At 38.6% G+C, this 27,661-nt stretch overlaps 1 protein-coding gene across 4 annotated transcripts in view; it reads left to right on the top strand.

Annotated features, from left to right (window-relative positions):
* The window catches only part of Caps2 (calcyphosine 2), a 36,642-nt gene extending 20,426 nt beyond the window's left edge, over window positions 1–16,216 (top strand). For 3 of the 4 annotated variants that reach the window (XM_038314995.1, XM_038314996.1, XM_038314998.1), the window contains 8 exons: window positions 448–543; window positions 631–724; window positions 4,178–4,296; window positions 5,138–5,214; window positions 7,391–7,545; window positions 11,872–11,997; window positions 13,810–13,906; window positions 16,041–16,216. In XM_038314995.1, coding sequence (XP_038170923.1) covers window positions 448–543; window positions 631–724; window positions 4,178–4,296; window positions 5,138–5,214; window positions 7,391–7,545; window positions 11,872–11,997; window positions 13,810–13,906; window positions 16,041–16,216 — 940 coding nt within the window. The remainder of the gene's footprint in view (window positions 1–447; window positions 544–630; window positions 725–4,177; window positions 4,297–5,137; window positions 5,215–7,390; window positions 7,546–11,871; window positions 11,998–13,809; window positions 13,907–16,040) is intronic. The other variant, XM_038314997.1, reaches the window with a different exon arrangement.
* The last annotated feature ends 11,445 nt before the right edge of the window (window positions 16,217–27,661 follow it).

The following is a 27,661-nucleotide window of genomic DNA, read 5'->3' on the forward strand; positions in this document are numbered from 1 at the left end:
ATTGGATTAAATAGTGCATTCCGAATAGACGATTCTAAATCATTTAAAAGTTAATTTTTCTGTCTGATGGTTAATTTAGTTTTAGTTAACAGATTGCTGATAAAGCCAATGACAAAGAAGATGGCGTTTAATTTTTTTTTACCTCAGTCTTGTAAATTTTGCAAGATTAACGTTTTATCTTAAGTCTCTGTAGCTAGCAACCTGCGTTGTACAGAGCCGGACGCTCCCGCTGTTCAGCTTACGCCTTTTCATAATAGACAGTTCCAAAACTATCTCAGTCGGGGCTTTCCAGAAGCTGTGGTGTGTTTTCCACAAACCCGTCTGACCCGTACTCACTGCCACACATTCAAGAGACTTAAGTAATTGCTGCTTGAGATGAATGCTCTTAGTTTCCTACTTAATTTTAAAAATCACCGTATTTTAAAATCATTGACATCGTTTTGCTAGAAATGGACGCGATGCCTGCAGAGAACTGATCGGATTTTTCTTTATCCACGACCAGTCCCTAACTGTGTATGAATATCGAAAGTTCGGGAAAAACAGGTAGGCTTCGAAACACTGTTAAGAACCCTAGAGAACTGCTTCCAAGAGGAGTTGGATGACTTCATTTTGTTGTCGCTTAACTTCTAGAACAAATGTGCTTCCTTTCATTAAGAAAGACATTTATAGTCATCAGTGTGGACGCAGAAAAGGGAAGCAGTACCGGCTCGGCGACTTCTATACTGTAAGTTTGAGTGTGCGCTGGCCCTTCACGCCTTGTGTAGGACTGTGTGCATCGCTCTGGTGTGGAGCAGGGGACGGGGGGGTGGGGTGGGGTGCAGGTCCAGTTTATTTTCGCGAGCAGAGACATTTGTGTGAATGGCGAATGGATGTTTCCCAAGAAGGTTCTGCCTCCCAGATAAATCCCAATCATAATCATAAGCATAATATTTATTTTTTATAAACATCCACTCACTGTTCCTTAGTGGAGACTGTTGCCAAGAGAGCTTGGCTCTTAGTACTTTTGAAACTTTCTATAGGAGGTCTGTTCTGAAGTGGCTACCTCAGTACAGCTAAGGAGGTGCTTGATTTTCTCTGTGGAGTGGCACTGTCCTCTGGAGCTGTGACTAGTAATGTCTTGTGACTCTCCCGTATTTCCCAGTGTGCTGAATTTTTAAATTATTAAATCCACATACAATTGCAATGAAACATTCTCTGTACCAGTCATTCCTATAATACTCATAAATGCTCACATTCTAAACACTGGGTAAGTCAGAGCCATTCTTTGCTTTGTGGTAACTGGAGTATAATGGGAATCAGTGGCAGGAGCCAGATTGGAGAAACAGTAGACCCAACTGTATAAACTGTAAGACTTCCTAGAAAAAAATGCTGTCTGAGCTGAATTAAAGACTTGCCATCTCATTGTTGGGGTGTCGGAGACAGGTCAATCTTAGGTTTTTGGGCTGGACACAGCTTAGTTTGTTGGGTGAGTTCTGGACCAGAGAGATCCGGTCTTATTAAAAAATTGAAAGAGTGCATAGTACATATGGTATGCTACCTGAGGATGTTCTCTGACTCCCCCACACAAGCATGCATACTCCCCCACAACTAAATAAAAAACAGGCTAATATTAAAGAGCGATGTGTAATATATCAAGGAGTCACTGAAAAGCGGATGTTGGTAGAATGGAGAGGCTCTATGATCAGATTTGTCCTTTAGAAATAGCTTTCTGATTTCAATGTGTGGGATGGTTTCAAGACCAGGCACATAAGGCAGGCATGGATTGGGAGGAAAAACTAGAAGAAAACTCATGATGTGTGTGTGTGTGTGTGTGTGCTACCAATCCTGAATTTTTTACATGGATACTGGAATTTGATCCTTTTCTTCTTGCTTGCAAGATTAAATCATCTGCCAACTGATAAATCTCCCCAGTCCAAGTCTCATTTCTTTCATCCCCACTCTGTGACTATATTCCAACCAAATATAGCAACCTTGATAAGCAAGTGACAGTGGCTACAAAGGAAGTTAGAAAACAAATCCTTAGGGCATATAAGCACCAAGATGTGATGACCAAGTCCGGAAGGAGTGAAGGAGGAAGAAACACTAGGTATCTTAATCTTGGGTTAAATGCTCAATGCCCATGACGTTAATACTTGTCTCTTGACGTCTAGAGAAAGTAAGTTTCGATTCTTTTCATGTAGTTCGAAGATGACATGCTTACTGTCTATTGGAGGTGACAGTAGCTACCACTTCTGAGCGGTTGTTGTTGCAATCTGGTGTAGTTGCTGATCTATGCTTATCCCCCCTCCCCTTCATGTGAACCAAATGCGGGAATTCAGTTCCTTCTTTTATCCCATGAAAGTGAGGAAGAAAGAAAGTAGGAAGAAGTCAGGAGTGGAGAAAGGGAGAAAAAGAGGCAAGAAGGAAGGGAGGGGAGAAGGAAGAGTTACCCTCACTTTGTGTTTATAGTCTATGTTTTGAAAGGTTTTCTCAGCAGATTCATGTACAGCAGCAGCTTTTGTGTGTTGTCTCTTCCTTGATATTTACCTTTCCTAGAATAGTTTCTGCTTCTGGAGAAAGACTTTCCTTGGCCATAAATCTAACGATAGATATTTATTTTCCAAAAGAAGTTATATGTACCTCAAATGGAGAAGAAAGTGCCTATGCCAATTATTAATTTTCTAAAGGAACGCTTCCAAGAAGGAGGAAAAGGAAACACTCCCTTTATTCTTTTTTTCCTTATTTTTCTTTGTAGGAAGAATGAAGCCTCTTTTATTGAGTTTGCATTTGCCCTTACATTGGTCACAGGTATAGGAGAGCAATTCTGAAATTAGAATAGTAATTCTGTAGTTTGGCTTAACAATTTTTTGGTAGGAATTTTGTCATTGAAACTTCGATGCTCTAATCAGGCTAAAAGTTGGTTTTGTAGTTTTGCAATGTCTATCATCCAAAGACCAAGTGAAAGAGTACGATCAGTCTACCAGAGTTCCCCATTCTTTTTTTTATTGATTTTTATTGAGCTCGACATTTTTCTCTGCTCCCCTCAGAGTTCCCTATTCTACACAGCATCTTTCTGTGAACCAAGAGCTCTGGCTTGGGGATTGTCTTAGGTTTTTTTACCCCCATCTGTTGCTGTGATGAAATACCATGACAAAAGCAACAGAAGGGAGAGAATGTTTACTTGGCTCACAATTCCAGTTTACAGTCATCATCACAGGAAAATCACAGGTGGCAGGGAATTGAAGCAATCTGTCATGTTAACATCCACGGCCAGGCTCAGAGAGCAATGCACTGGCAAGGCAAGCGCGATTTGCTCAGCTTGCTTTCTCCAGTCCTAGACATCCAGGATCCCCTGTCTAGGGAATGATGCAACCCACAGTGGGTGGGTCTTCCCAACTCAATGTTAAAAAGATAGTTTCCCCTGCTATCTGTGCTCATTGTTCAGCCTAAGATAGTCCTGCTTTGAGACTCCTTACCCAGGTGACTATGTGATGGGGAAGCTCCGTCAACCAATCACATCTAGTTAAGCCCAGAAAGAAAAACTGGTGGAGGACCCAGGTGCGCTCTCTCTCTCTCTCTCTCTCTCTCTCTCTCTCTCTCTCTCTCTCTCTCTCTCTCTCTCTCTCTCTCTCTCTCTCTCTCTCCCTCTCCCTCTCTCCCTCTCTCTCCCTCTCCCTCTCCCTCTCTCCCTCCCTCCCTCCCTCCCTCCCTCCCTCTCTCTCTCTCTCTGTCTGTCTTTCTCCTCTCTCTCTCTGCGGCTCCCACAGGACAGATAGGAAGTCAGATCTCCCACTCTTGTAGTGTGAGTTTCCCCTTATAAGCACTAAAATATAATTGTTATTCTTGAGCTGGCCTGGTTGTTTATCGTACCAACCTAATTCGCAACAACACATTCAGTGGAGTTCACGATATATTTCCTGTGGTTCTTATTTAATATATGAATTCTCCTTTATTCAGGTGGATTATTGTATAGGAGTAAGTATACTGTTTTAGGCTATTTTTAATTAGCTCATGTTTCTGTAGTATTAGCTGGAACCATGTCGTCCTTAAGTATTCTTCAAATCTACTATATTTTGGTTACTAATAGAATATCCTAAGGCAATTATAATAAAAAATTAAATCCCTTCCATCAGAATGAGTTGTATTTTAACTTTGGATACCTTCTAGCTTTAAAAAGTCTGTTTGTTCATTTCCTCAGGGTGCAACTTTGACATTTTTGAGCTGTGATCATCCCAGCCTTCCAAAGAGCATAAAAGAAAGTACATTATTTAGACTTCGAATTACAAATATTGATCAGATATCTTTGAGTTCTCTGAAGTAAGTCAAATGCATTTGTCATTTTGAAAATAAGTGAAATCGCTGTAGTTTGTGCTCCTATCACAAAACACTCACACTAAAGTTAAGGTTTATATCTACAAATAATAGCTGCATATATTTACTATATGTTCTGTATTATAATCAAACTCACTTCTGTGTTTGGGAACAGTTATGACCAGTAAAAATTTAAAATTGTTTATTTATAGTACGAATAATTTGTTCATTTGTTTTTGCTATTTTACTAAATGCCATCAAAGTGGTGTTTTCAAAGACAGGGTGTCAGACCAACATTAAAACTATTTCCTACATGGTTGGTGTGATGCCTTTGATCACTGAAAAGCTATGGCCCCTATGGTGATGCTATTAATTGACTGACTACATAGTGAAAAAAATGCTATGAACGAACAATGATATCAAGGGTTATTTTAAATAATAGAAATACACACTCTTCTTTCTGAATGTTTTCTTGACCCTAAATATGATCAAAATGGTAATAATTGATGTATTGTATATATGAGAACACAGTCTACAGTCTTGCTGTAAGAATATTTGTCATTTATCATTGTACTTTCAGGCCTATAAAAGTGTTTTAGCAGTTTATACTTTGCAAGCTACAACTGCTTTTAAAATGAAGTTACAGTTGAGTATTTGAAAACATTGAAGCAGTTGTAAACGCTAATGTCTTCAGAGACTGTGGCCCTTTCATAGCTCTGGACTTAATTCTCCATGAAACCAATAGCAGCAGACAGAGGTAGGATCTCCTCCAGCTTGCACTCCCCAGGTCTGCTGAGAGCATCTTTGGAGTGGGGAAACGCGCTTAGAGCATCTGTTCTCATTGCAGAGCTGCCTCTGAGGAACACGAGGAAGACACGGCCAGTCAGGAGGCGCAGGATCGGCAGGTGCTGCGGGCCATTCAGGGTATGCTGGGTTCTTCTCCACTCTCAAATACTATTTAGAATTCTCAACTAGTTTCCGTGTTATCAGTTCAAACAGCATTTTTGTTACTTCCACGCTTTATAGACTTTGATTTGTAATTCTTGTTTTTTAGAAAGTATAATATTTTCTAAAAATAGTATATCTTTTCATTATGTGTAATATATATATATATATATATATATATATATATATATATATATATATATAGTATTTTTATGGGGCTGGGCAGATGACTAAGCAAAGAGAGGAGCTTGCTGCTACTCTAGAAGACCTTAGTTTGGTTCACAACACCCACATCGAGTACCTCACAACCTTCTGTAACTCCACCTCTGGGAGATCTCATGCCCTCTTTTGGTCTCTATGATCACCCATAAGCATGTGTACATGTACACACACACAGACAAAAAATTGTAAATAGTTAATAAAATGTATCTTGACATGCAAATATATATATAAATGACTAATAAAAAAGTCATTAAAATATTTCATGATTTTTCTGTATTAATGGCACTAAATAAAAAACATGTGAATTATAACAGTAATTTTAGAAATATTAGATACTATGGTTTCATTATAAGCTAAATAAAGTGTGAAACTGAATTTTAAAATGATTTAAATATATTTATCTATTTGTGTATGTGTGTGTTTCTTTGTGTGGGCATGTGTGGCACAGCACAGAAGCGAGGTAAGATGACAACTTGCAGGAGTCAGCTCTTCCCGCAACTCAAACTCAGGTCATCGGGATTGGGGACAGGTTCCCTTTATCCCTTGACCCATGTCCTTGGGAAATGGCATATACATATGGGAAATGTATATTTATGTGTATACACAGACGTAAACATATACATGCATACACACATGTATAGACACACACAGACACAGACACACAGACACACACACACACACACACACACACACACACACACACACACACACACATATAGGCTCACACTGTAGCTTAGGCGGTAGATTGGTACTCTCTTACTCACTGAAGACCAGGCTGGCCCGGAACTCACGGCAATCCTCTCACCTCCACTCCAGAGCTCTTGGATTACGGGCATGAACCACTCTATACCTGTTTTATGCCTCAGATGGCATCCTGAAGGGAGTCCTGTTCGGTGCCTGACTGTATGTCTCCAGGTCAGGATCTACAGAATGGATTCTAATGTCTGTGAACAGATCCCGCTGTCCAGTAGACATGCAACTTTGTGTTGATTCTTTGCAGCTCTTCCTTCACCATTTCTTCCTCCCCTGCTCTGTCATAGACAATACAATTTTTGTCACTACTGAGGCAAGAGACACTTTTTCTTTACTTTTTTTCCTAGTGTATTCATTGTAGTAGGATACAGATGGCATCAAATGAAATAGCTATGCTACATGGAGAATTTAGGAGCCAGAACATGTAACCTCTAAGAATTTCTGGAAAAATAATAGTTATTGTGAATATGTATGTACAGTCTAGTACTCCAAAACCTAGATGCACATAATGATCCAGTTTGAAACTTTCAAACTACTTAAAAATTTCTGAACTGATTGTGTGTGTGCACATGGGTGTGTGTATGCACATGTGGGCATGCATGTGTGTGTGTGTGCATGTATGTATGGGTGTGCATTTGTGTGTGCATGTGTGCATATGCGCTTGTGCATGTGTGTGATCATGTGTGTGTACATGTCGTACATATGTGCATGTGCGCGCGTGTGTGTCATGTGTGTGTGCGCACGTGTGTGCATGTGTGTGTGATTTGCCTGGCATCAATTTTGTAATTCAGTTAGTGTAAATAAAGAAATGAGAAAGACAGTGAGGATATGGGGCATTTAGATCAAGGGGTCTAAACAAGAGAAACAAGAATTTCATTTGTAAATTTAGATTATTCTGAGTAAAGAGAGACAATTTTATCTATATGTAAAATGTAACAGTTTCACCACATGGTGGTGCTGTAGTCTTGGCAGATTATGAACATACAGTTGTGCTGGCATTGTCTTTACTAAAACATTCTTCTTTCCAAAGTCCTCTTTCAGTCCAATTTAAGGTTTTCATTGAATATCAATGTTCCTTATTTTCATTATTATTAACTTGCCTTCTTGAAAAAGAAACAATGGCATTTTGATGGCTTTGTGCACAGAAGCAATAGTTTCTATGTCTCTATTTATTAACCAGATAAACTAAGAGAACAGTTACACAAGAGAGGTGTTCGGATTTTGACTGGATTGGGAAAACACTTCCAACACTTGGACAAGGAAGGCAGTGGGCTTTTAGAAAAGGCAAAGTTTCAGCAAGCTCTGAAAACCTTCCACTTAGAAGTGTCTGAACAGGTATGTACCACACACCACTTTCTGTTGTGGGTGCATTCTTGCACGGCTGTGTTCACTTTTCTAATGAAATTTTAATAGCTCATTTGTTTCCTTTTTAATGCTTTGCCATTAATGTTAAGACAACTCCCACTGATATTTTTAGAATTTTGATTTTTTTTGTCTCTTTTCGTTTGTTTGTGAAGTGTTTAATAGCCAGGCATGTGCTAACCTCTGAGATGACTCTTGTGTAGTAGGGAGAGCAGGCCTGCTTTTCGTCCCGCCCAGCTAGCTTACACCTGAAATAATCACACAGAAATTGAATTAATTAAATTACTGTCTGGCCCATTATCTCTAGCCTTTTTTGGCTAACTCTTATATCTTGATTTAACCCATTTCTAATAATCTGTATCGCTACCTGACTGTGGCTTACCAGCATGAGTCTAACCAGTGTCTGTCTCGGGCAGGAGAACCATGGCATCTGCCACACTGCCTTTCCTCCCAGAAAGTTCAGTTCGGTCTACTCCACCTATCTAAGTTCTGCCCTATCAAAAGGCCTAGGCAGGTTCTTTATTCAACCAATGAAAGCAACACATAGACAGAAGAATCTCCTACACTACTCTCGTAACCTTTAAATGAAGAAAATGGTTAATAGGTGCATCAAATAGAGGATGCTTTGGGAATGCAGGTGGTACTCAGTTCCAACCCAAGCCAGCAGGAAAGAGAAGGAAGGACCATGGCAAGACTCCTGGAGGAGGATGCTTCCAGGTTGGGTTTTGAATAATGAGGAAGACTGAATGGACTGGGTAGAGAAGAGCAGCAGCAGAGAGCGCATCTTCATGAAGAGGGAGCATGGCTCAGATGATGATCATTTTGTGGAAAGGAGAAGTATGTTCCAGGCATGAACTGTGGCTCTGTTCCAAGCTGCAGGGGCCCATTTCCTACACACTCCTCATTCTGATGTGAATGATCTTGTAATAGATATGTGTGTGTTAGATTTTTTTCTCATCATTTAGGCCACAGCTTTCTTTACAGAAGAGATCCACCATCTGATCTCCATTCCATTCTATATCAACTTCCATTTTGTTTTCTTCATGGCTCTTTGTATCTGCCTATACGTAAAATGGCACATCCCATCCAGATGGGGACCAGGGTGACTCCTGTTCCTGCTCTTTCTTTAACACCTTGAACTGAACCTAGCATAGCAAGCATGGAACCAATAGTTTATAGCTTGAGAAAGTAGATAGAAGAGCAGGAGAAATTAAATCTGGTTGGTACATGAATGCCTTGTGTTCTGTACTGGGAAATTTTGCTTGTATGTTAAAAGTACACGAATAATTCAGAGTACAAGTATTTCATATATAGGATTTTCTTGCATTTTTCTCTTTTGCTAAAAATTACCTTGCCACATGATCTATATTTCTGTAATTATGTAAGCACGGTACCAACTGAGTCATGGCCCCAGCATATACAATATTTATTAATGATGAGAAATAAAGGTCACCATAATGTATCTTTGTTAATACAAAGTACAAAAAATTAAATTCCAAAAATGGTCTTCTGTATTCACTTCATGTAACTATCCAGAAAAGGGAGCCACTTAGCTGTGTAATCTTTCACAAGTCTTTTGACTTTCATTGAAAGCTACGCCTGAGCAGTTCTGAGACAATGGCTATATTTAAGGAGGCATGAGGGTGCAAATAAAAAAAATTACATTGGTATTTGCTTTCTCAAGTATAAAATTCTGTGTCAATGTGATACTGCATGTCAGTGTTGTGACATAATTGTCTTTTGGTTGGTTGTGATGATGACACTGAATCTTATTGCCTGTCTAGTGATAACAACCCAGGGGCCATTCACCTTCACATCTTTCTTTCATAGACAGAAAAATAAACGGATGATAAGACATTGGAATGCTGTGGTATATTTTTGTTAAACAAACAAGGAATTATAACTGATGGAGGACTGGTGTCCAGATAATTTGGCCCTGTGTATATGAGAAAGTACCATATTACTTTGATGCTTCTGCAATTGTTTATGACATATTTATAACTTGTGTATAAGACTGTAGTTACCCAAGACGTCTGTCTTAGTTGCTTTTCTAGTGCTGTGACAAAACTCCATGATCAAGGCAATTTATGAAAGAAAGCATTTAAATTGAAGGCTCTTAGTTCCCCAGCGGGTTAGAGTCCATGGTGCTCATGGTATGGGACATGGCAGCAGGCAGACAGATATGCCGCTGGAATAGTCACATCCTATGGACACATGTAACATGTAACCATGAGGCAGAGTGAGAGAGATAACTGGGACTGGCATGAGCTTTTGAAACCTCAAAGCTGACCACTAGTGACACATCTCCTCTAACAAGGCCACACCTCCGAATCCTTCCCAAACAGTTCCACAAACTGGGGATCAAGTATTTAAATATATGAGCCTCTGGGGGCCATTCTCATTTAAATTACCACAACCTAAGAAAGACGACATAAGAATGTGTTTCATCCTTTCTCATATGTTTCATTTGATTATAAACTTAATCTGTTAATTAATTTTCTAATTTTTAAATGGTGCTTGAAATTGGTCCTGGGTTCTCATACATGCAAAGTAAATTTTCTATCATTGATCTACTCATCCCTCCATCTCACACATTTTAACTAATATTCTTGTATCACCATGCTATATATATGTGTGTGTGTGTGTATATATATATATGTATATATATATACACACACACACACACACATATATATATGCTCTTGCAGTCATAAGTACATGCAGAGGTAGGTGAGGCTGGGTCTCACTGTAGAAGTAGATCGAACCTATTTGTGAAAAGACAAAGCCATTCTCTATGATTTTAAATAAAAAGTGATATGCTCCACAATGAACCAAGTTTATATAGAAATACTCCCAGTGAAGTTAAAAGTCCATCTGGATTAGTTTCCGTTCTGAACATTGTGTAGACTTAGTCATATGCATTTTTTTGTCACGTAAGTTACACTTCTTAATTCTTGAAGACATTTTTTTCTGAGCCTTTAGAGGTCCTTTTAAGTCTTCAGTTCTTTTAGTTAAGTGACAACATTTGTCTCCTGTTCATTGTTCTCATGATTTGTAAAAGTTAAACTTAGGCTTAACTCAACATACGCATATTTTCTTGGTAATGTATGAGACATTTCCACATGCAAAAACTGTGTAGATCATTGGCTACTGGGGGGGGGGTATTTTGAACCTTAGCTTTCTAATTACAGTTTTATTTGAAAACACTAGGGAGTGGAAGAGAATAATTTTTGAGTATTTATTTGCCAAGGTGGGTGTTTTAGTAACACTCTCATTTAAAGTTTACTAGAAACATTGAGAATATATCTGAGGTTCAATAAAGGAATTAAAGGAATTGTAATTTCTTTTGTTATCAGGATCACTGAATAGAAGGATGTATTAAGTAACACTTTTGTCAGAGAAGCACTTGGGAATGGCAGCGAACAAACTGGCATAATGTGTTTAGTTAGAATTATACTGTTTAGTGTAAATTGGGGAATACTTTGGAAGTCCTTCAAACCTTCTATGCTCCCAAGACCAGATGAAACTCCATGAATAGTCTCAGTATTTCAGAACCTGAATAGGCTTTCAAATTGTCACAGATATAAGTTAAAAATGGAGAACAAAATGGTTCAAAACCAAGTACACAGCAACCATTGCACTTTATATAAAAAACACTGAAAGGTAAATGGTGGGGAGTGCAATATATAGAGAGAAAGGAAGAGGTTGGCCGAATGACATGAATTAGCATTTGCATAAGAGGATGAGTTTTGTCTATTGCCCGGCCTGGTAAGTAGTATCAAGAATAATGTAGTGTGTGTTTAAAAATAGCTAAAACAGATTTTAAATATTCTTACTACAAAAATACTAAATATTTGCAATGTCAGAGATGATATTTAGTCTGACTTGTTCTTTCTGCACTGTATATGTGTATGAGATACCATGTTAGGCTACTAATATATGGTATTATTTATCAGCAAAAAATTACAATAAGACCCTTAAGAATGTAGACCAGTGATTGATGGTATGCAAGAGGTCCTAGGTTCAACTCTCAGCATTTCCTTGCCCTCAAATAACATACTCTTAGAAAGCATATATTGTGAGTTATCAGTCATTCAGAACAGGCCCTGAACCTCGCTTAAGCGTTCACCCCAGAATTCCTTCCACAGTTGATTTACTAGGTTTATCTGTAACTTTTTGAACTTTTTTCCTAAGTAGGTTACCCTCTCTAGGGCCACAGATAATCTGAAAAAATATGACTCTGATCTTGTGACTTACGTAACTAAAAGATATAATGGCATTTTCTGTGGGCATTTCTAGGATTTTGAGTCTTCCTGGCTGATTCTGCAAGGCAGTGGCCCCAGCAAGAACAAGGTTGATTATGGAGAATTCAAACGTGCCATTTTTGGTGAAATGAGCGAATATAGGAAATCGTTTGTTCGCAAGGTAACTGTTACCTGACCTCAAACTATTACATTTATTAGATTGTTAGATCCGTTGTTTAGTATCTTTAATGGGTCATCATTTAAAACATATTATATCATTTTAGCTGGGTTTAGTAAGAGTTAAAGTAAGCAAGCTTATATAGGTTTGTACAATTCTTCCCAGAATAAAACAAAGTCATATGTCCTAGAAAAGATTTGATGAAAGAAAAATAAAATCTTAAATTGAATTGTCTTTATAAATTAATAGTATTGTCCATTACTAGCTATCCAGCTATATTCTTGTGTACAATCCTAAGCCTCGCTGGCTGTTCCTCAGAGCTAGTAGAGATATTGCATGGGATGGTTCCATTCTTAGCAATCCAAACTGTTCCCGTGTCAGAGCTCAGCATGCCTTCCTTATGATGATGGCTGAAAGTATTCCTCTGGTATTTTTTGAGATGCACATAAAGTGTTAAAAGGAAAATAACAAAGATCATTATTAAGCTGGAATTAGAGCCCTGGAGCTGGAGACATAGATCATTGAGTAAAGTGTCTCTAGTGCAAGTGTAAGGACCTGAGTTCAAACTCTCAGTTCCCGTGTAAATGTAGGGGTAGTAACACATGTCTGCAATCCCAGTACTCTTATGACGGGATGGAGGGGCACAGGCAGGAAATCCCATGAGGCTCACAGTTGACTAGCCTGGACATGCATTACCTAACAACAAAGAGACCCTGTCTCAAACAAGGTGTGACAAAAGGATTGACCCCCTGCATGTTTGGGTTGCACATGTACATACATCACATATACACAGATCCCCAAGTTTTAAAATTAAAAATTATACTATAACATTGTACTTAATTGTTCTTTGCATACCATGGTAATAATTTTGAGTATCAGACTGGTCTATCAAATTGCTTTCTTGTTGTTTGTAGAATAGAAATCAAAGAAGGGTGGGCACCCTTGGCTTCCTCTGAGGCCTCTCTGTGGCTGTTCCACTGTTTTTCCATGGCTGCCCCCCTGTGCATTGTGCTGTCTTTTGTTAAAGGATTACCAGTCATCCTGGACTGGGGCCTACCGCAATGATTCTATTTTATCTTAATTACTTCCTTAAGGACCCCACTTCCTCATACAGTCCTATTCTGGGGCATCTAAGTATTAAAATTCAGGAAAGGAATTTGGGGCACAATTGAATCTAAAGCTGGTACAAGGTTGCCGTGAATTAAATATTGTGAATGATGAGGATGTGTCTGGTTTTAACTCCTGGCAAACACAGGCTGCCGCTTTGGGGAGATTGGAGTGTCTGTGTATCTTGTTTCTCTCTTAGTATTTTTAGTATGTAGAGTTGCATTGGGTTGGAAAAACACTAAGAAGTGAACCAGAAATCGGAAAGGCAGTGTTATGTTTTGAGAAATAAACATTTCATCTGTTCATTGATTCTTTTGATACTGAGTTTGTAGCTTCACCTTTGAACTAGCAGTCAAACAAAACTTCACATAACTTCCTCGCTCTTTGTTTTGGTCATTTATCAATTTCATGAGTCCTGGCTCTGGAAGTTGCCAAGGGCTTTGGCCCAACTCTTTGGTTCCCGGCAAAATCAAAGTGGGCAGGACAGTGGGATCGACCGCTTTCTGCAGGTCAGGACGCACAACTGTGAACACATGAAATGCTTGAATGAGGGATTCCCAGTTTTTGGTTTAGTCTCCTTCCTCCTCGTTTAATCAAGCACCTGTTTAATTCCTTCAAAATGCCCTGTTTACAGTTCAGAAACAATCTGCTGCACAATTGCTCCTCATACCTAACGATTTCACAAAGAGAAACCCTGTCTTTCTTTAGGCCTTCATGAAACTGGATTTCAACAAAACTGGTATTGTGTCTGTGATAGACATAAGGAAGTGTTACTGTGCCAGGAAGCATCCCCATGTGATTTCAGGTAACTATCACATGCCAGATACATTTGGTTTTTACCGTGCTTATTAATAAAAGCGTCTTCTTCAAATTACACTAAGACAAAGCATCAGCTGGATTCAGGAAGGAAATAAAACAAATTTTGTTTGAGCCAATGATTTTAGAGTTATTCTCCCTTCTATTGTCTGTACTTACTGATTTCTTTGACAGTTATAATCAAGATAGAACTCTCGTTTCTTATTTGGAAGGTAAGGAACTGGGGTTTAAAAGAGATTTGGGAAAACTTCTGTTAGGCTCCCTAGTAGAACTATTGTTTTTGATACAGTTATTCATCCTTGAGGATTGAGGAGGGTTTGCGTCTTTATCTGGGGGGGGGGGGATTACATACACAATGGCACCTATGGATCAAAATCCAGCCTAGTGTGGCTGAACACAGCACTTAGGAAGAGGAAAGAGATGTTCAAATTTGAGGCCAGATAGGGCCATGTACTGAGACTTTGCCTTAAAAACAGGAGGAGGGCATACTGAATTTCTTAAAGCAATTTTTTTTTCTTCATGGTTCATTTTTTTATATTTAAAAATTTCCATCTCCTCCCCTCCTCCTCCCCCTTCCCTTCCCTCCCCTCCTCCTCCCTCTTCCTCCCCTCCCCTCCACCCATACCTCCCCTCCCTCCCTCTCCAGGCCAAGGAGCCATCAGGGTTCCCTACTCTATGTTAAGACCAAGGTCCTCCCAACTCCCCCCAGGTCCAGGAAGGTGATCGACCAAGCTGAGAAGGCTCCCACAAAGCCCGTCCATGCAGAAGAATCAGAGCCCAGCGCCATTGCATAACAATTTCTTGGATAAAAGTTATCTATTTCTCCTCCTACTCCTCTTTCTTTTCCTCTTTTCCTCCCCCTTCTCCTTCTTTATTTTGAGACAGGATCTTGCCATGTAGACCACGATGGTCTCCGGCTCATGGTTTCCCTCTGTCTCTGCCTCCTGCATGCTTGGCTTCACAGTTTAAGTTATAGAAAAATACTCTCTTTCTTACTTTTCGTAAGTAATTTGTTAGAGGAAAAATGCTTTCATAATTTTGTAATTCTGGTCTGTTAGAGCAAGGAGAACAAATCCTATCACGGAAAATGGGAGACGGGTATTTCCTAGGTGGGAGGTTTTAAGAAGCTATACATTTCTTGATATTTGAAGCACAAATTTAAGTAAAACTTGTTTTAATTAGAAAATTTATGTTTCCTTATACATTGGAATGTTGATTAGATTTAGCTTTGACTAACAATGGCAAATCCACTTTATTATCTAGTATAATCTTTGCATACCTGATTTAATTTTATAAAATGATCACCTTCTTCCTATTTGTCATGTATGTTCTTAAACGACAGCAACATGCTTTTTTTTTTTTTTTTTTGGTTTTTCGAGACAGGGTTTCCCTGTAGTTTCTAGAGCCTATCCTGGATCTAGCTCTTGTAGACCAGGCTGGCCTCGAACTCAGAGATCCGCCTGCCTCTGCCTCCCGAGTGCTGGGATTAAAGGCGTGCGCCACCACCGCCCGGCAACAACATGCTTTTATTGAACTTATTTTTACATGTGTGTATGCGCGTTTGTGTTTGTGTGTGTGGGTATGCGTACGTACTGAGGCTCGATGATAGTGTCCCATTCCACGGAGCTGGAGTTACAGGCAGAGGTGAGCCATGCAATGTGGGTGCTGGAGTCCAAGCTTGGGTTCACTGGAAGATCAGCAAACATCCTTAATCACTGAGTCATATGCTCAGCCCTCTAACTTAAAAATATTTTAAAGATAATTTTAAAGATCATCAATTACCTACTGCCATCGTTTTTGCTTTGTTAATACATGCTTCTATTTATTTTTATTTTGGATATTGTCTTAGCATTTTCTGTGACTTTTTAATCTTTAAGTCAGTTTACTACTATAAAGCTTCTCTTTCTTTTCTATACTAAAAGATTGAGAATAGGTCAATGTATGAAAGAAAGGGGAGAAGCAGAGAGGCAGATTGTGGGAGAAATGAATTCTGGTTAATGTTTGGCATACAATTTGAAATTATTGAAATTACTTTATAAGATGAATAAGTATCTCTTTATTATCATCCATCATTTTGCTGAACTTTTAGGGAAAATATTTCACAGTTATTCCTCTTCCTGTAGGGCAGTCAACGGAGGAGGAAATCAAATCATCTTTTCTAGAGACATTAAGAGATGCCTGCAGCAAGTCTGACGAAGTTTCATATGGTGAATTTGAAGATTACTATGAAGGCCTAAGTATAGGAATAATAGATGATGAAGATTTTGTTAGCATCTTACGTACTCCGTGGGGAATTTAGTTTTTAACAATGCAAAATCTTATCTGCACCAAATATTTTATAGAAAGGGTGAACTTTATATAAAATGTGATCAACTTGTAGTATATTTTTCTAAGATTCTTTTTATTTTATTTTTTCCAAAAAGGTTGAGTCTGAGAAGCCCTACTTAGAAATACATGCAGATATGTGTTTGTGAGCACAAGTGCATGTCTATCTGTCCAAATGTTTATAAAGACAGGCACTTTGTGTTACTCCTTATGCTTAGATTTTAGAAAAGTAATTAAAAATTAACTTTAATAGAAAGGTTACATCTCATTAAACTGTGTGAGGACTTGTATATAGTAATCAAGTTTCCTATCCTTTCTCAAGTTTCTTAAAACCTTTTCCTAGACTGTAGTTGCCAACGTATGTAATGTCTTGGGATTCAGATCAACGCTGTAATAGTGCAGCTTCTTGAAACACACAAAAATATTAACATATATACAAAGCGGTGTCATAATCAGTATGATTATAGGTGTTTTCTGTGCCTTTTATATTTTGAGCGGTTAGTGTTTACCTCTCAGTGTTCGTTTAAAGAGATTTGGCAGGTATATTTTTGTTTCCATAGTTACATACTACTCTTTTTTCAGTCATAAAAACCATGCCATATTTTTTATTTTGAATGTCATATTATCTGTATACAAATGTTACTTATATATAAACAACAAAATGTAGAAAATATTGGAATGTAGAAATATTTCCTTAGACTATCAAAGGAAGAATTCAAGGACAATTCAACATTTTTTAGGCAAAATTCAAAGGCATATTTGTGTCACAAAATGAAGACATAGTATTCTAAACACCTCTTTTTGGTACAATAAACATTCAGAACATTTTCTTCTAAATAAGGTGTTTTATGTCTTCCTGTTCTACATGCATTCTTTGTAAATTGCATTTTTCGCTTTTCCCTGGATGGAATGTCCTCAGTGTTGGGATTATGGATCTGTAACTTTTAAATTGTTATTAGTTTCTTATCTATATCATCAATGATAATTAACACTTTAGGGAAAAGAACATGGAATAAAGATGTCAGTTAATAAACTTATCAATGAGAAGTTTAAGTTTTCATGGTTAGTTTTTAATCTACCTTCTTTTTCTATCATCTATCATCTATCTATCTATCTATCTATCTATCTATCATCATCTATATCTATCTATCTATCTATCATCATCTATATCTATCTATCTATCATCTATCTATCTATCTATCTATCTATCTATCTATCTATCTATCTATCTATCTATCTCTATCTATCATCTATCTATCTATCATCTATCTATCTATCTGTTTATTGATCTATCTATCTACCTATTTACCTACCTACCTATCATCTATCTACTATCTATCTATCTATCTATCTATCTATCTATCTATCTATCTATCTATCTATCATCTATCTACTATCTGTTTATTGATCTATCTATCTACCTATTTACCTACCTACCTATCATCTATCTACTATCTATCTATCTATCTATCTATCTATCTATCTATCTATCTATCTATACATCCATCTCTGTGAGAGTTTCTGATACGGTAAATCATTCTGATTTTGATTAGCTTCACTGCCAACATTCTTCTTAGACCTTGGCATAGTAAAAATGACTTAGTATACAGTTTAATAGAAGAGTGCTGAAGGAAGTGACATTTTCAAGCATTCACAACATCAACAATTTGTGTTTCCTGTTGCCAATAATCTTTAAGATTCTGAAATACCTTCTATTAACTTTAAAATGTTTTATGTTGTGATTTTGTTGCATGAGTTAGGTAATGAATGGATTTTCTAATTAGCTAGATATTTGTCATTTACTTGCCTAAGGTAGTACAGAATCAGTCCCCCAGTTCACTCCAATAACATCATCGAGCACTGTGAATTGATTGAACTGTCTCTATTCATATACATTTCTTTTTATAGACTGTTAGGGAAATGGGGATATATCTAGGGCTTTTTGATTGTATTTTAATGGAAAGAGTAGACATTCACAAGATGGAGGAGTCATAGGATATTCATAACCAGAGTAAAGATAGGTACATCCCTCAAGCTCTCTGGCCAGCCAGTCTAGACCAAAGTGAGAGATCCAAAAACAAAGGAAGAAAGAAAACTGATATCTTACTCTAGTCTCTGCATGGGTGCATTGTGCACACTCACATGTCTGCATCATACACATATACAACATACACATACATGCACACATCTCCTCCACACCAATTAATGCTGCATGTTAGATAAATAAAACATTCAGTGACATAGTCATTAAATTTGGTGAGTAGTGACATCCAATGCAATTGCCGAGGGTGTGGAGATACTTTAGGTCTTTCTCATACTACTAATATCATTCAGTATTAGGTACTATGAGGTGTTATTTCTGAATCTGTCCTTTCTTTCATCCTCAATGATCATGTTCACACTCTTAGCACTTTTCAATATATTTACGTGTATTTCTCCATATCAACTCGGCTTCTTCCCATCTTAACATGTGACACACATTGCTGTTAGGGTGACCATTTTCTTTTTTTGCTATATTGGGATTAAACCTTATGCATATTAAGTAAGCATTCTCCTACCGAGCCATATACCCCTAATCTTGGAGTGACCTCTTAAAAATATATATTACTGTCTGAATAAAAGTACTCCACAATATTCCACATCTTTCAAAAGAGTTTGATCTCCCAACTAACTAATAAAATCTAAACAATATATGTTCCCAATGCTTAACTCCCTGTACTTAGAGAATCTTGCATATTCTTTTAGCTTTTATGAACTCCTTAAAACATTTTAACTTGATTGTGACATTTCAAATCTCAAAACCTTCATACATGCTCTGTTACTGCTGTCCAAAATTATTATCTCTATTCAGTAGATCAGAATTCATCCATTCTGGATTTCTAGTACCACTTCAAAAATGACGCTGTCTAAGATCCCTATAGCACAAAAAGTATGTCATTAGTATAGTATCTACTACTACACAATATAATGCCACTTTGCTTATGAGCTTTCTATTAGATTGGGAAATATCTTAGGGGCAGCAACCATATACTTGTGATCCTGTTGTCTAGTTATGTGTCTTACATGGGATAGGTGTTATGCCAATGTTATTAGGCAGTGTGTGTGTGTGATTTATTGTACCCTGTAAAGATTTGTCCCTTGTATTAGTTTAATAAAACACTGATTGGCTAGTAGCCAGGCAGGAAGTATAGGTGGTGTGACTAGAATAGGAGAATTCTGGGAAGAGGAAAGGCTCAGTCTGCAGTTATCCCCCAGACCAAGAGGAAGCAAGATGAAAATACCTCACTGATAAAAGGTACCTAGTCATGTGGCTAACACAGACAAAAATTATGGACTAATTTAAGATGTAAGAATTAGTTAATAAGAAGCCTGAGCTAATAGGCCAACGAGTTTATAATTAATGTAGGCATCTGTGTGTTTCTTTGGGACTGAACAGCTGTGGGATCAGGCGGGACAGAAACCTCCATCAACAGCTGATTTGGGGGTTCTTGCTCTTGAACAATCTTGCATTAAAATCTTCAGCAAAAACCATGCAAGAAGTCTAAATGTGCTTCTTAGCTGAAGTTCCACCTTGCAAATGCAGTAGATTTACAATGCAGAGTGAACTGTTACAGTTAGATAGAAATGATTTCTAGTGATCGATTCAGTGTATGGTGACTATCATCTTGTGTACCTAAAATTGCTGAAGGTAGATTTTATATATGTTTTTAATAACAAATCATAAATAGCTTGTCACAGTTTTACATGCCTATATTCCCAGCACAGAGAAAATAGAGGTAGGAGGGTTGATTCTTCATTAATCTTTGTTATGTAGTGAGATCGGCAGTGAGACTCTGTCACAAAAATAATGAATGAATGAATAAATAGTAAACATGAGAAGTGATGGAGTGTTGACTATTCTACATTGTAAACATGCATTAAAATATAACAATATACCCTATGGATATATACAATTATTTGTCCATTAAAATATACTAAAAATGCTCAGATTTTTAACTAGGTATTATGGAACTAAGGTTCCTTTCTCAGAGACCATGATGTTCAGTTACGAGGAACTCAGATTAATTTCAAAGGACTGGATGAAAGTTTCCTGTGTGATGGTATATTCTATACATATAGGAGAAAGGGCCACGGTCCTTGCTGAATTTGTCATTTCCTTTTATCTTGTTAGAATGAGGTTTCTGAGGCACGGCTAAATTAGTTTAAAGATGAAGTGAAATGCCATTTGCCTTTGCAACAGCACACTGAGTTTCCTGGAATTCATAGATGATATTAAAGCTAATATGAATCAAAAGGGTGTGTCTCAGGGAACTCACTGTGTCACTTATGCAAGCTCCACACTTACCAAGTAGATGGAAGTAAGAACTTTTTACTAAATATGAAAAGAGTAATTTTAAGAAAGCTTTCAGATGGCCATTCCACCAAGGAAAAGTATGTTCTTGCATTAATATTTTAATATAGCTGATACGGTAGGGAGGGCAGGCTTAGCAGTTCTGAATGCTGTTTTCAAACTTATGCTCTTCTCCAGATTACCTGCATGTGTTTGGGAAGATGCTCACTGGCAAGTGATGTACGGATTGAATAAATATAGCTATTCACAGATAGACAGATATATATGTGTATAGTGTGCATAGTTCAGCATGCAAAGTTTACTCCTACTTATTTGTTTTTCCTGAAACAATTGATCAATTAAAAACTGTTATTATTTATTTACTGATTATCCCAAATGACAGTGAAATGAGCTACTGCCTAAAGCGACATTATGACAGAGATAATTTGACACTAATTCCTTCTGAGTCTAATATAATCCTTGTTATCAGTTTTCATTCTTTGGCAGAGCTCATGAAGGAAAATTAAAATAAAAATTTTGTATTAAGGCAGCCAGCTCACTCCCTTTAAAAGCAGCAGATTTAAAACAGGAATTATCTGCCAGGGAACCCCCACAGCTGTTAAACTCCTTCATTGATTTGGCTGGATACATGATTAACTCAGAAAACATCAGGGAGGGGAGTGGGGAAAATATATCGTTCAATAAAAAACAGTAGCCCTCCAATAAACAAATGATAAATGGGTAAAGAAATCAGGGAAACACCCTTCACAATGGTTACAGATAATATAAAAATCTTGGTGTAACTCTAACCAAGCAAGTGAAAGACCTGTGTGACAAGAACTTCAAGTCTTTGAAGAAAGAAAGTGAAGAAGATATCAGAAGATGGAAAAATCTCCCATGCTCATGGAATTCAATAGAATTAATATAGTAAAAATGACCAGTTTACCAAAAGCTATCTACAGATTCAATGCAATCCCAAAACAGTTTCTTTATAGACCTTGAAAGAACAATATTCAGCTTCATGGAAAAACAAAACAAAACAACACAGGATAGCTAAAACAATTCTTTACAATGATTGGTCCAGTTAGAGACCCAGGCAAGGAGAGGGAACCCACTCCTGATACTGCCAGGAGGGCCAGAACCCAGAGGCTATTTACCCAGAGAACCAAACATAGCTCGCAAAAATGTCAATGTAATGATGCCTAATGGTATATATGATATTCTGCCATGCACATAGATTGGTGTCTAGCCCAATTGTCATCAGACTGGCTTCATCCAGTATCTGATGGAAACAGAAGTACAGAGCCACAGCCAAACTAGGAATCCCTAGCTTAGGGAAAGCTGTAGAGGTGGGGCTAGAAGGATTGTAGGAGCCAGAGGATTCAAGGACACCACAAGAAAACTCACAGAATCAGCTAACCTGAGCTCTTAGGGGCTCACAGAAACTGAACCTACAACCAGGGAACCTTCATGGGACTGACCTAGGTCCTCTGCATGTATGTTATGGTTGTGTAGCTTGGTCTTTTTGTGGGACTCTGAGTACATCTGAGAAGTGATTATGTCAATTGTGGCTAGAAGACCTGCCCACTCTGGGTGGTGTCTTTCCCTTGACAGGGAATTCTGTGTTTCATAAGAGTGGAGGAGAAGAGCGGACCACTAGCATGAATGCATTCACTGGTCTCTTTCTTACTGTGGATGGATGTCATGTGGACAGCTGCTTTAGGATCCTGAGCTAAAATAAATCTTTCCCCCCCACTTAAGTTGCTTTCACCAGAGTATTTTATCACAGCAACAGGAAAGAAACAAGACAATAAGTAGAACTAATTTGCATCTGTGGAAACTGTTTGCAATGTTTCTGGTATCTCTGATATACAAATTAAAACCATCGATGACCCAGAATCCTATAGTCGATTAGGATTTTCAAAAATGGCTTTTATGGGATCTATCACTCCTCTATACCTTCTTAATATTGTAAATTTGATTTCACACTGGAGATAGGGTTTCTGCCACCCCCTGCATTGAATCTGGGTGACCTGTTAGCTAAACTGGGAATGTGAGGTTGTGTCATGTCCCATGAAAGAGCAGTGTAGCTTCTGCTATATTTGATGGGATAGTTAGGCTACCATAAGAAAACTGCAAGTTCTCATTATGAAGAAAGAGTTACCCTCAGTCCTGTCTATATTCTTCATTTATTTCTTTGTGAACAAAACAACTTTATATGCTACCACTGCCAAGGTATCATGTCTTACAGAATAGCAAGTAGGGAAAAAAGTTCATAAGAACTTGAATAAAAACTAATATATTGAAAGCACTTTTTTTTTAATATTCAGGGACTTAAGCAGATACAACCTAAAGTTTACAAAATCCGTTTGATTCCTTACAGGTAGAAAGTAGGCAGGAAAAGTATTTTAGATAGTAGTTTTGTGGGAGAAAGTGATTGGTACAGCCATGGCTGAAGAAGTCAAACAAATTTGTGTTTTTGTTATCTCCAAGTCAGAAGCAGGAACTACCATGAAAAACTGAGCTTCAGCTGTCAGGGAATTGCAACTGGATGCGAATCTGAACCCCTTTCTCTCTCTCTCTCTCTCTCTCTCTCTCTCTCTCTCTCTCTCTCTCTCTCTCTCTCTCTCTCTCTCTCTCTCTCTGTGTGTGTGTGTGTGTGTGTGTGTGTTTATGTATGTGTGTGATTGTCTGTGTTTATGTATGTGTGTATGTGATTGTGTGTGTGTGTGATGTTTGAGTAGGAACTAATGGATAGAGATCTACCTGTCTCAGAATAGGAAATTTTTGATACTTTCTCCTGAGACAAGAAAAAAACTCTCTTTCTGACCCCAAAAGACATGACATCAGGTCCTGTTCTTTGGAAGCAGATTCCCAGGGAGGTCACAGGCTCTCAGAGGAAAATATCTGTGTAGACACTGTACTTCTAGCTTCTGAGTCGCAGATGGGATTCCGGGGAGTCAGACTTTATTAACTAATTCATCCAGTTGTTCACCCCAGTGCACACATATTTGAGGTTCAGGAGATACCACTGGGAACAATCAACACAAATCCCCTGCTTCGGATAGTGGAAAGAGTCTGTGAACAAATAAATGAATAAGGCAATTTTAGTTAAGTCCTTTGAAGAGGAGACAAAATAAACAGTGTGGGCAGAGTCTGACAGAGAAAGCCTTCTCAGAGGAGATAATTCTACTTAACCTAAATCAGGACAATTAGAAGAGAAAGAACATTCTAGGCAGAAGAAGCTGGCTAAATAAAACCCTGAAGTGGAAATGAAGTTGGTGTATTCAAGGTAAAGAAAGAGTGAGGCTCCTGAAACATAATTGTTCCCACACACACTGTGTGTGTGTGTGTGTGTGTGTGTGTGTGTGTGAGAGAGAGAGAGAGAGAGAGAGAGAGAGAGAATGAGATTGTGTGTATGTGATTCTATATATGTGTATGTGTGTGTATGTGTGTGTATGTGACTCTGCTTGTATGAGATTCTGTGTGTGTGCGTGACTGTATGTGTATGAGATTTTCTCTCTCTGTGTATGTGATTGTGTTTGTATAAGATTCTGTGTGTGTGTGACTGTGTGTGTATGAGATTTTCTCTCTGTGTGTGTATGTGTGTGTGTATGTGATTGTGTTTGTATGAGATTCTGTATGTGTGTGACTGTATGTGTATGAGATTTTTCTGTGTGTATGTGACTGTGTATGAGATTCTGTGGGTGTGTGACTGTGTCTATGTGATTCTCTCTGTACATATGTATGTTTGTGTGTGAATAGGAATTATTGGATAGAGATAGAGGGAGGTCAGGAGAAGGCAAGGATTGATTAAACAAAGCCTTATATTCTTAGAGACGAGCTTGGATTTAGGTTTTAAGTTGAAATAGTGACAGCAGTGGGCAGACAATGAAAACCGGCGCATGTGTGGATGCACTTGGATGGAAGGAGATGGGCTAAAAGGTAACATTAATACTTCAGATTATGGTGAAGTGGAAGGGTGGGGCTGCAGCTTTGGAAATGGAGAGACATGGATAGATTTGTGATGTGCTTTGGAGATAGAGCAGTACCTCTAGGTGGTTCATGCAGATTGGGAAATAGGAAGCTAGTTGCACTACACTGAGCAATTGAGTTTGTGGACTAGGGAGGAAACAGGCTTAGATGAAAATGTGAATATTTGTTTTTTCTTAGTTATAATCTTTATGAAACATCTACATAAGACTATCAAATAGGCAATTGGATTTGTTTGTAAAGAGGAAATAAGGAAATAGGAACCCAGGAGCAGGCAATATAGAATCACTAGTAAGTACGTAGCATTTAAAAATTTTGAGGGGGCTGGAGAGATGGCTCAGAGGTTAAGAGCACTGGTTGCTCTTCCAAAGGTCCTGAGTTCAATTCCCAGCAACCACATGGTGGCTCACAACCATCTGTAATGGGGTCTGGTGCCCTCTTCTGGCCTTCAGGCATATACACAGACAGAATATTGTATACTAAATAAATAACTTAAAATAAAAAAAATTGAGATTTTTTTTTGTGAAGTATTCAAGGATATGGTATAGACATGAAACAGCAACAATAAAAATCATGGCTAAGGTATTAGCCCTAGATACATGTACAGGTTTGGTAAAGAGTGGAGAGTGCTACCCTAATTGACTTTCTACTGTTGGGTTAAAACACTAACCAAAAGCATCTTCTGGGAGGAAAGTGTTTATTTCATCTTATACCTTAAGGCAACAGTCCTGAAGAAAGTACAGGAACTGAAGGAAAGAACCTTCTTTCTTTCTTTCTTTCTTTCTTTCTTTCTTTGCTTCTTTCTTTCTGTCTCTCTCTCTCTCTTTTCCTTCCTTCCTTCCTTCCTCCCTTCCTCCCTCCCTCCCTCCCTCCCTCCCTCCCTCCCTCCCTCCCTTCCTCTTTCCCTCTCTTCTTCTCTCTTTCTTTCTTTATACTTTATTAATTAAAAATTTTCATTTATTTTACATACTAGCCACAGTTTCTTCTCCCTCCTCTCCTCCCATCCCCTCCCCCACCTCCCATATACCCACCTCACCACCCACTCTTCCTTCTCTATTTAGAAAAGTGCAGGCCTCCCATGAGCTTGAACAAAGCATGGCACGTAAATTTGAGGGAGGTTCAAGCTCCTCCCCCTGCATCAAGGCTAGGCAAAGTAACCTAGCATGTGGAATAGATTCCCAAAGGCAAGCTAAATTCCAGGGACAGGTCCTGATCTCACTGCTAGGAGCTCCACAAACAGACCAACTTACCCAACTGTTACCTACAAGCAGAGGGTCCAGGTTTGTCTCATGCAGGCTTCCTAGTTGTTGGTCCAGAGTCCATGAGCTCCCATGAACTCAGGTCAGCTGTCTCTGTGGGTTTCCCCATCATGATCTAGATACCCCTGGCTCATATAATCCCTCCTCCTTCTCTTCAACAGAACTCCAGGAGCTTCACCCAGTGCTTGACTGTGGATCTCTGCATTTGCTTCCATCATTTACTCGATGAAGGCTCTCTGATGACAATTAGGGTACTCACCAATCTTATTGCAGGAGATGGCCTCATATCAATCATTTTAAGGAGTGTTTCTTATACAACCCAGGACCACTTTCCTAGGGGTGGTACCACCCACAGTCAGTCGGGACCTTCCATATCACAGATCAAAAAATTGCTCCATAGAAATGCCTATTGGCTAATCTGAAGGAGACTCCCAGTTGAGGTACCCTTTCCCCAATTCATCGACTCTACTTTGTGTCATGTTGACAAACCAACACAAGTAGTTAATCAAGGCATGATGATCCCTACCTAAAATTCCAGAATTCAGAAGTCAGAGGGAAGAGAAACGGCATGAGTTTGAGGTCTAGACTGTATAATGAGTTCCCAGTCAGCCAGGACTATCAAGCAATACTTTGTTCTAGTAAGACTTGGGAGGTCAGGTGGTGGGGTGGGAAGGACATTGAGGTGAAATGACAACCAGAAGGAGAAGCATGGTTGCCAAGGAGAAAGGATGGAAGTCACAGATATTAATAAATCAATCTGTATTTTGGAGAAAGTGAGCACAAAAACTCAACTATTGGCTCTAACAAACCAGTGAAGAAAAGCCAGATGACCAAGACTCAAAGACTGAGTGAAGACCAACATTTGCTTTTGAGTATAGGACTTTATAAGGGAAGCAGGTAGAAGATAGTGTTTGATGTAGGTGTGTCTTCTATCTATCTGATGATTTCATTGGTTAATTAATAAAGAAACTGCTTGGCCTGATAGGTCAGAACATAGGTGGGTGGAGTAGACAGAACAGGATGCTGGGAGTGAGGCAGATGCTTCAGGCAGTCGCCATGACTCTCCTCTCCGAGATGGATGCAGGCTAGAATCTTCTCGGTAAGCCACTCCTCATGGTGCTATACACATTACTAAACATGGGTTAAAGCAAAATGTGAGAGTTAGACAATAAGAGGCTGAAACTAATGGGCCAGGCAGTTTTTAAATGAATACAGTTTGTGTGTTGTTATTTTGGGGCATAAACTAGCCATGTGGTAGGGAGCCGGGCGGGATGAAAAACAGGCCTGCCTGCAGCTCCTCACTACAAATGTTAAATGTTAGTGTAGGGGTGAGAAACGTGTTTTTAACATGGTAGAAGAATGGTATAATGATGACATTGGTCTATCCCTGGAAGTAGGGCAAGTTGAAGACCAGAGTTCCTTTCCTACATGTTCATATCTATGTGAAACCCACAGACCACTGTGGAATAGGTTTTTAATCCTACATCACTGTACCAGGCTGTTGACTGATTGATTGATATACGGCTTTAAATATATGCCTGTCATTATGCCTCATGAAGTTCCTCCTGTTGGCAGGACATCCAACCTTAACTTTTTTTTTTTTTTTTGGTTTTTCGAGACAGGGTTTCCCTGTAGTTTCTAGAGCCTGTCCTGGAACTAGCTCTTGTAGACCAGGCTGGCCTCGAACTCAGAGATCCGCCTGCCTCTGCCTCCCGAGTGCTGGGATTAAAGGTGTGCGCCGCCACCGCCCGGCTCCAACCTTAACTTTTTAAACTATGTTTTCCTTTGTCAAGGTGCTCTTCCTACCCCTACACTAACATGGTATGAGAACCAGGAG

The sequence above is a fragment of the Arvicola amphibius genome, chromosome 17, assembly GCF_903992535.2.
Source record: "Arvicola amphibius chromosome 17, mArvAmp1.2, whole genome shotgun sequence".
Lineage (NCBI taxonomy): Eukaryota > Metazoa > Chordata > Mammalia > Rodentia > Cricetidae > Arvicola > Arvicola amphibius.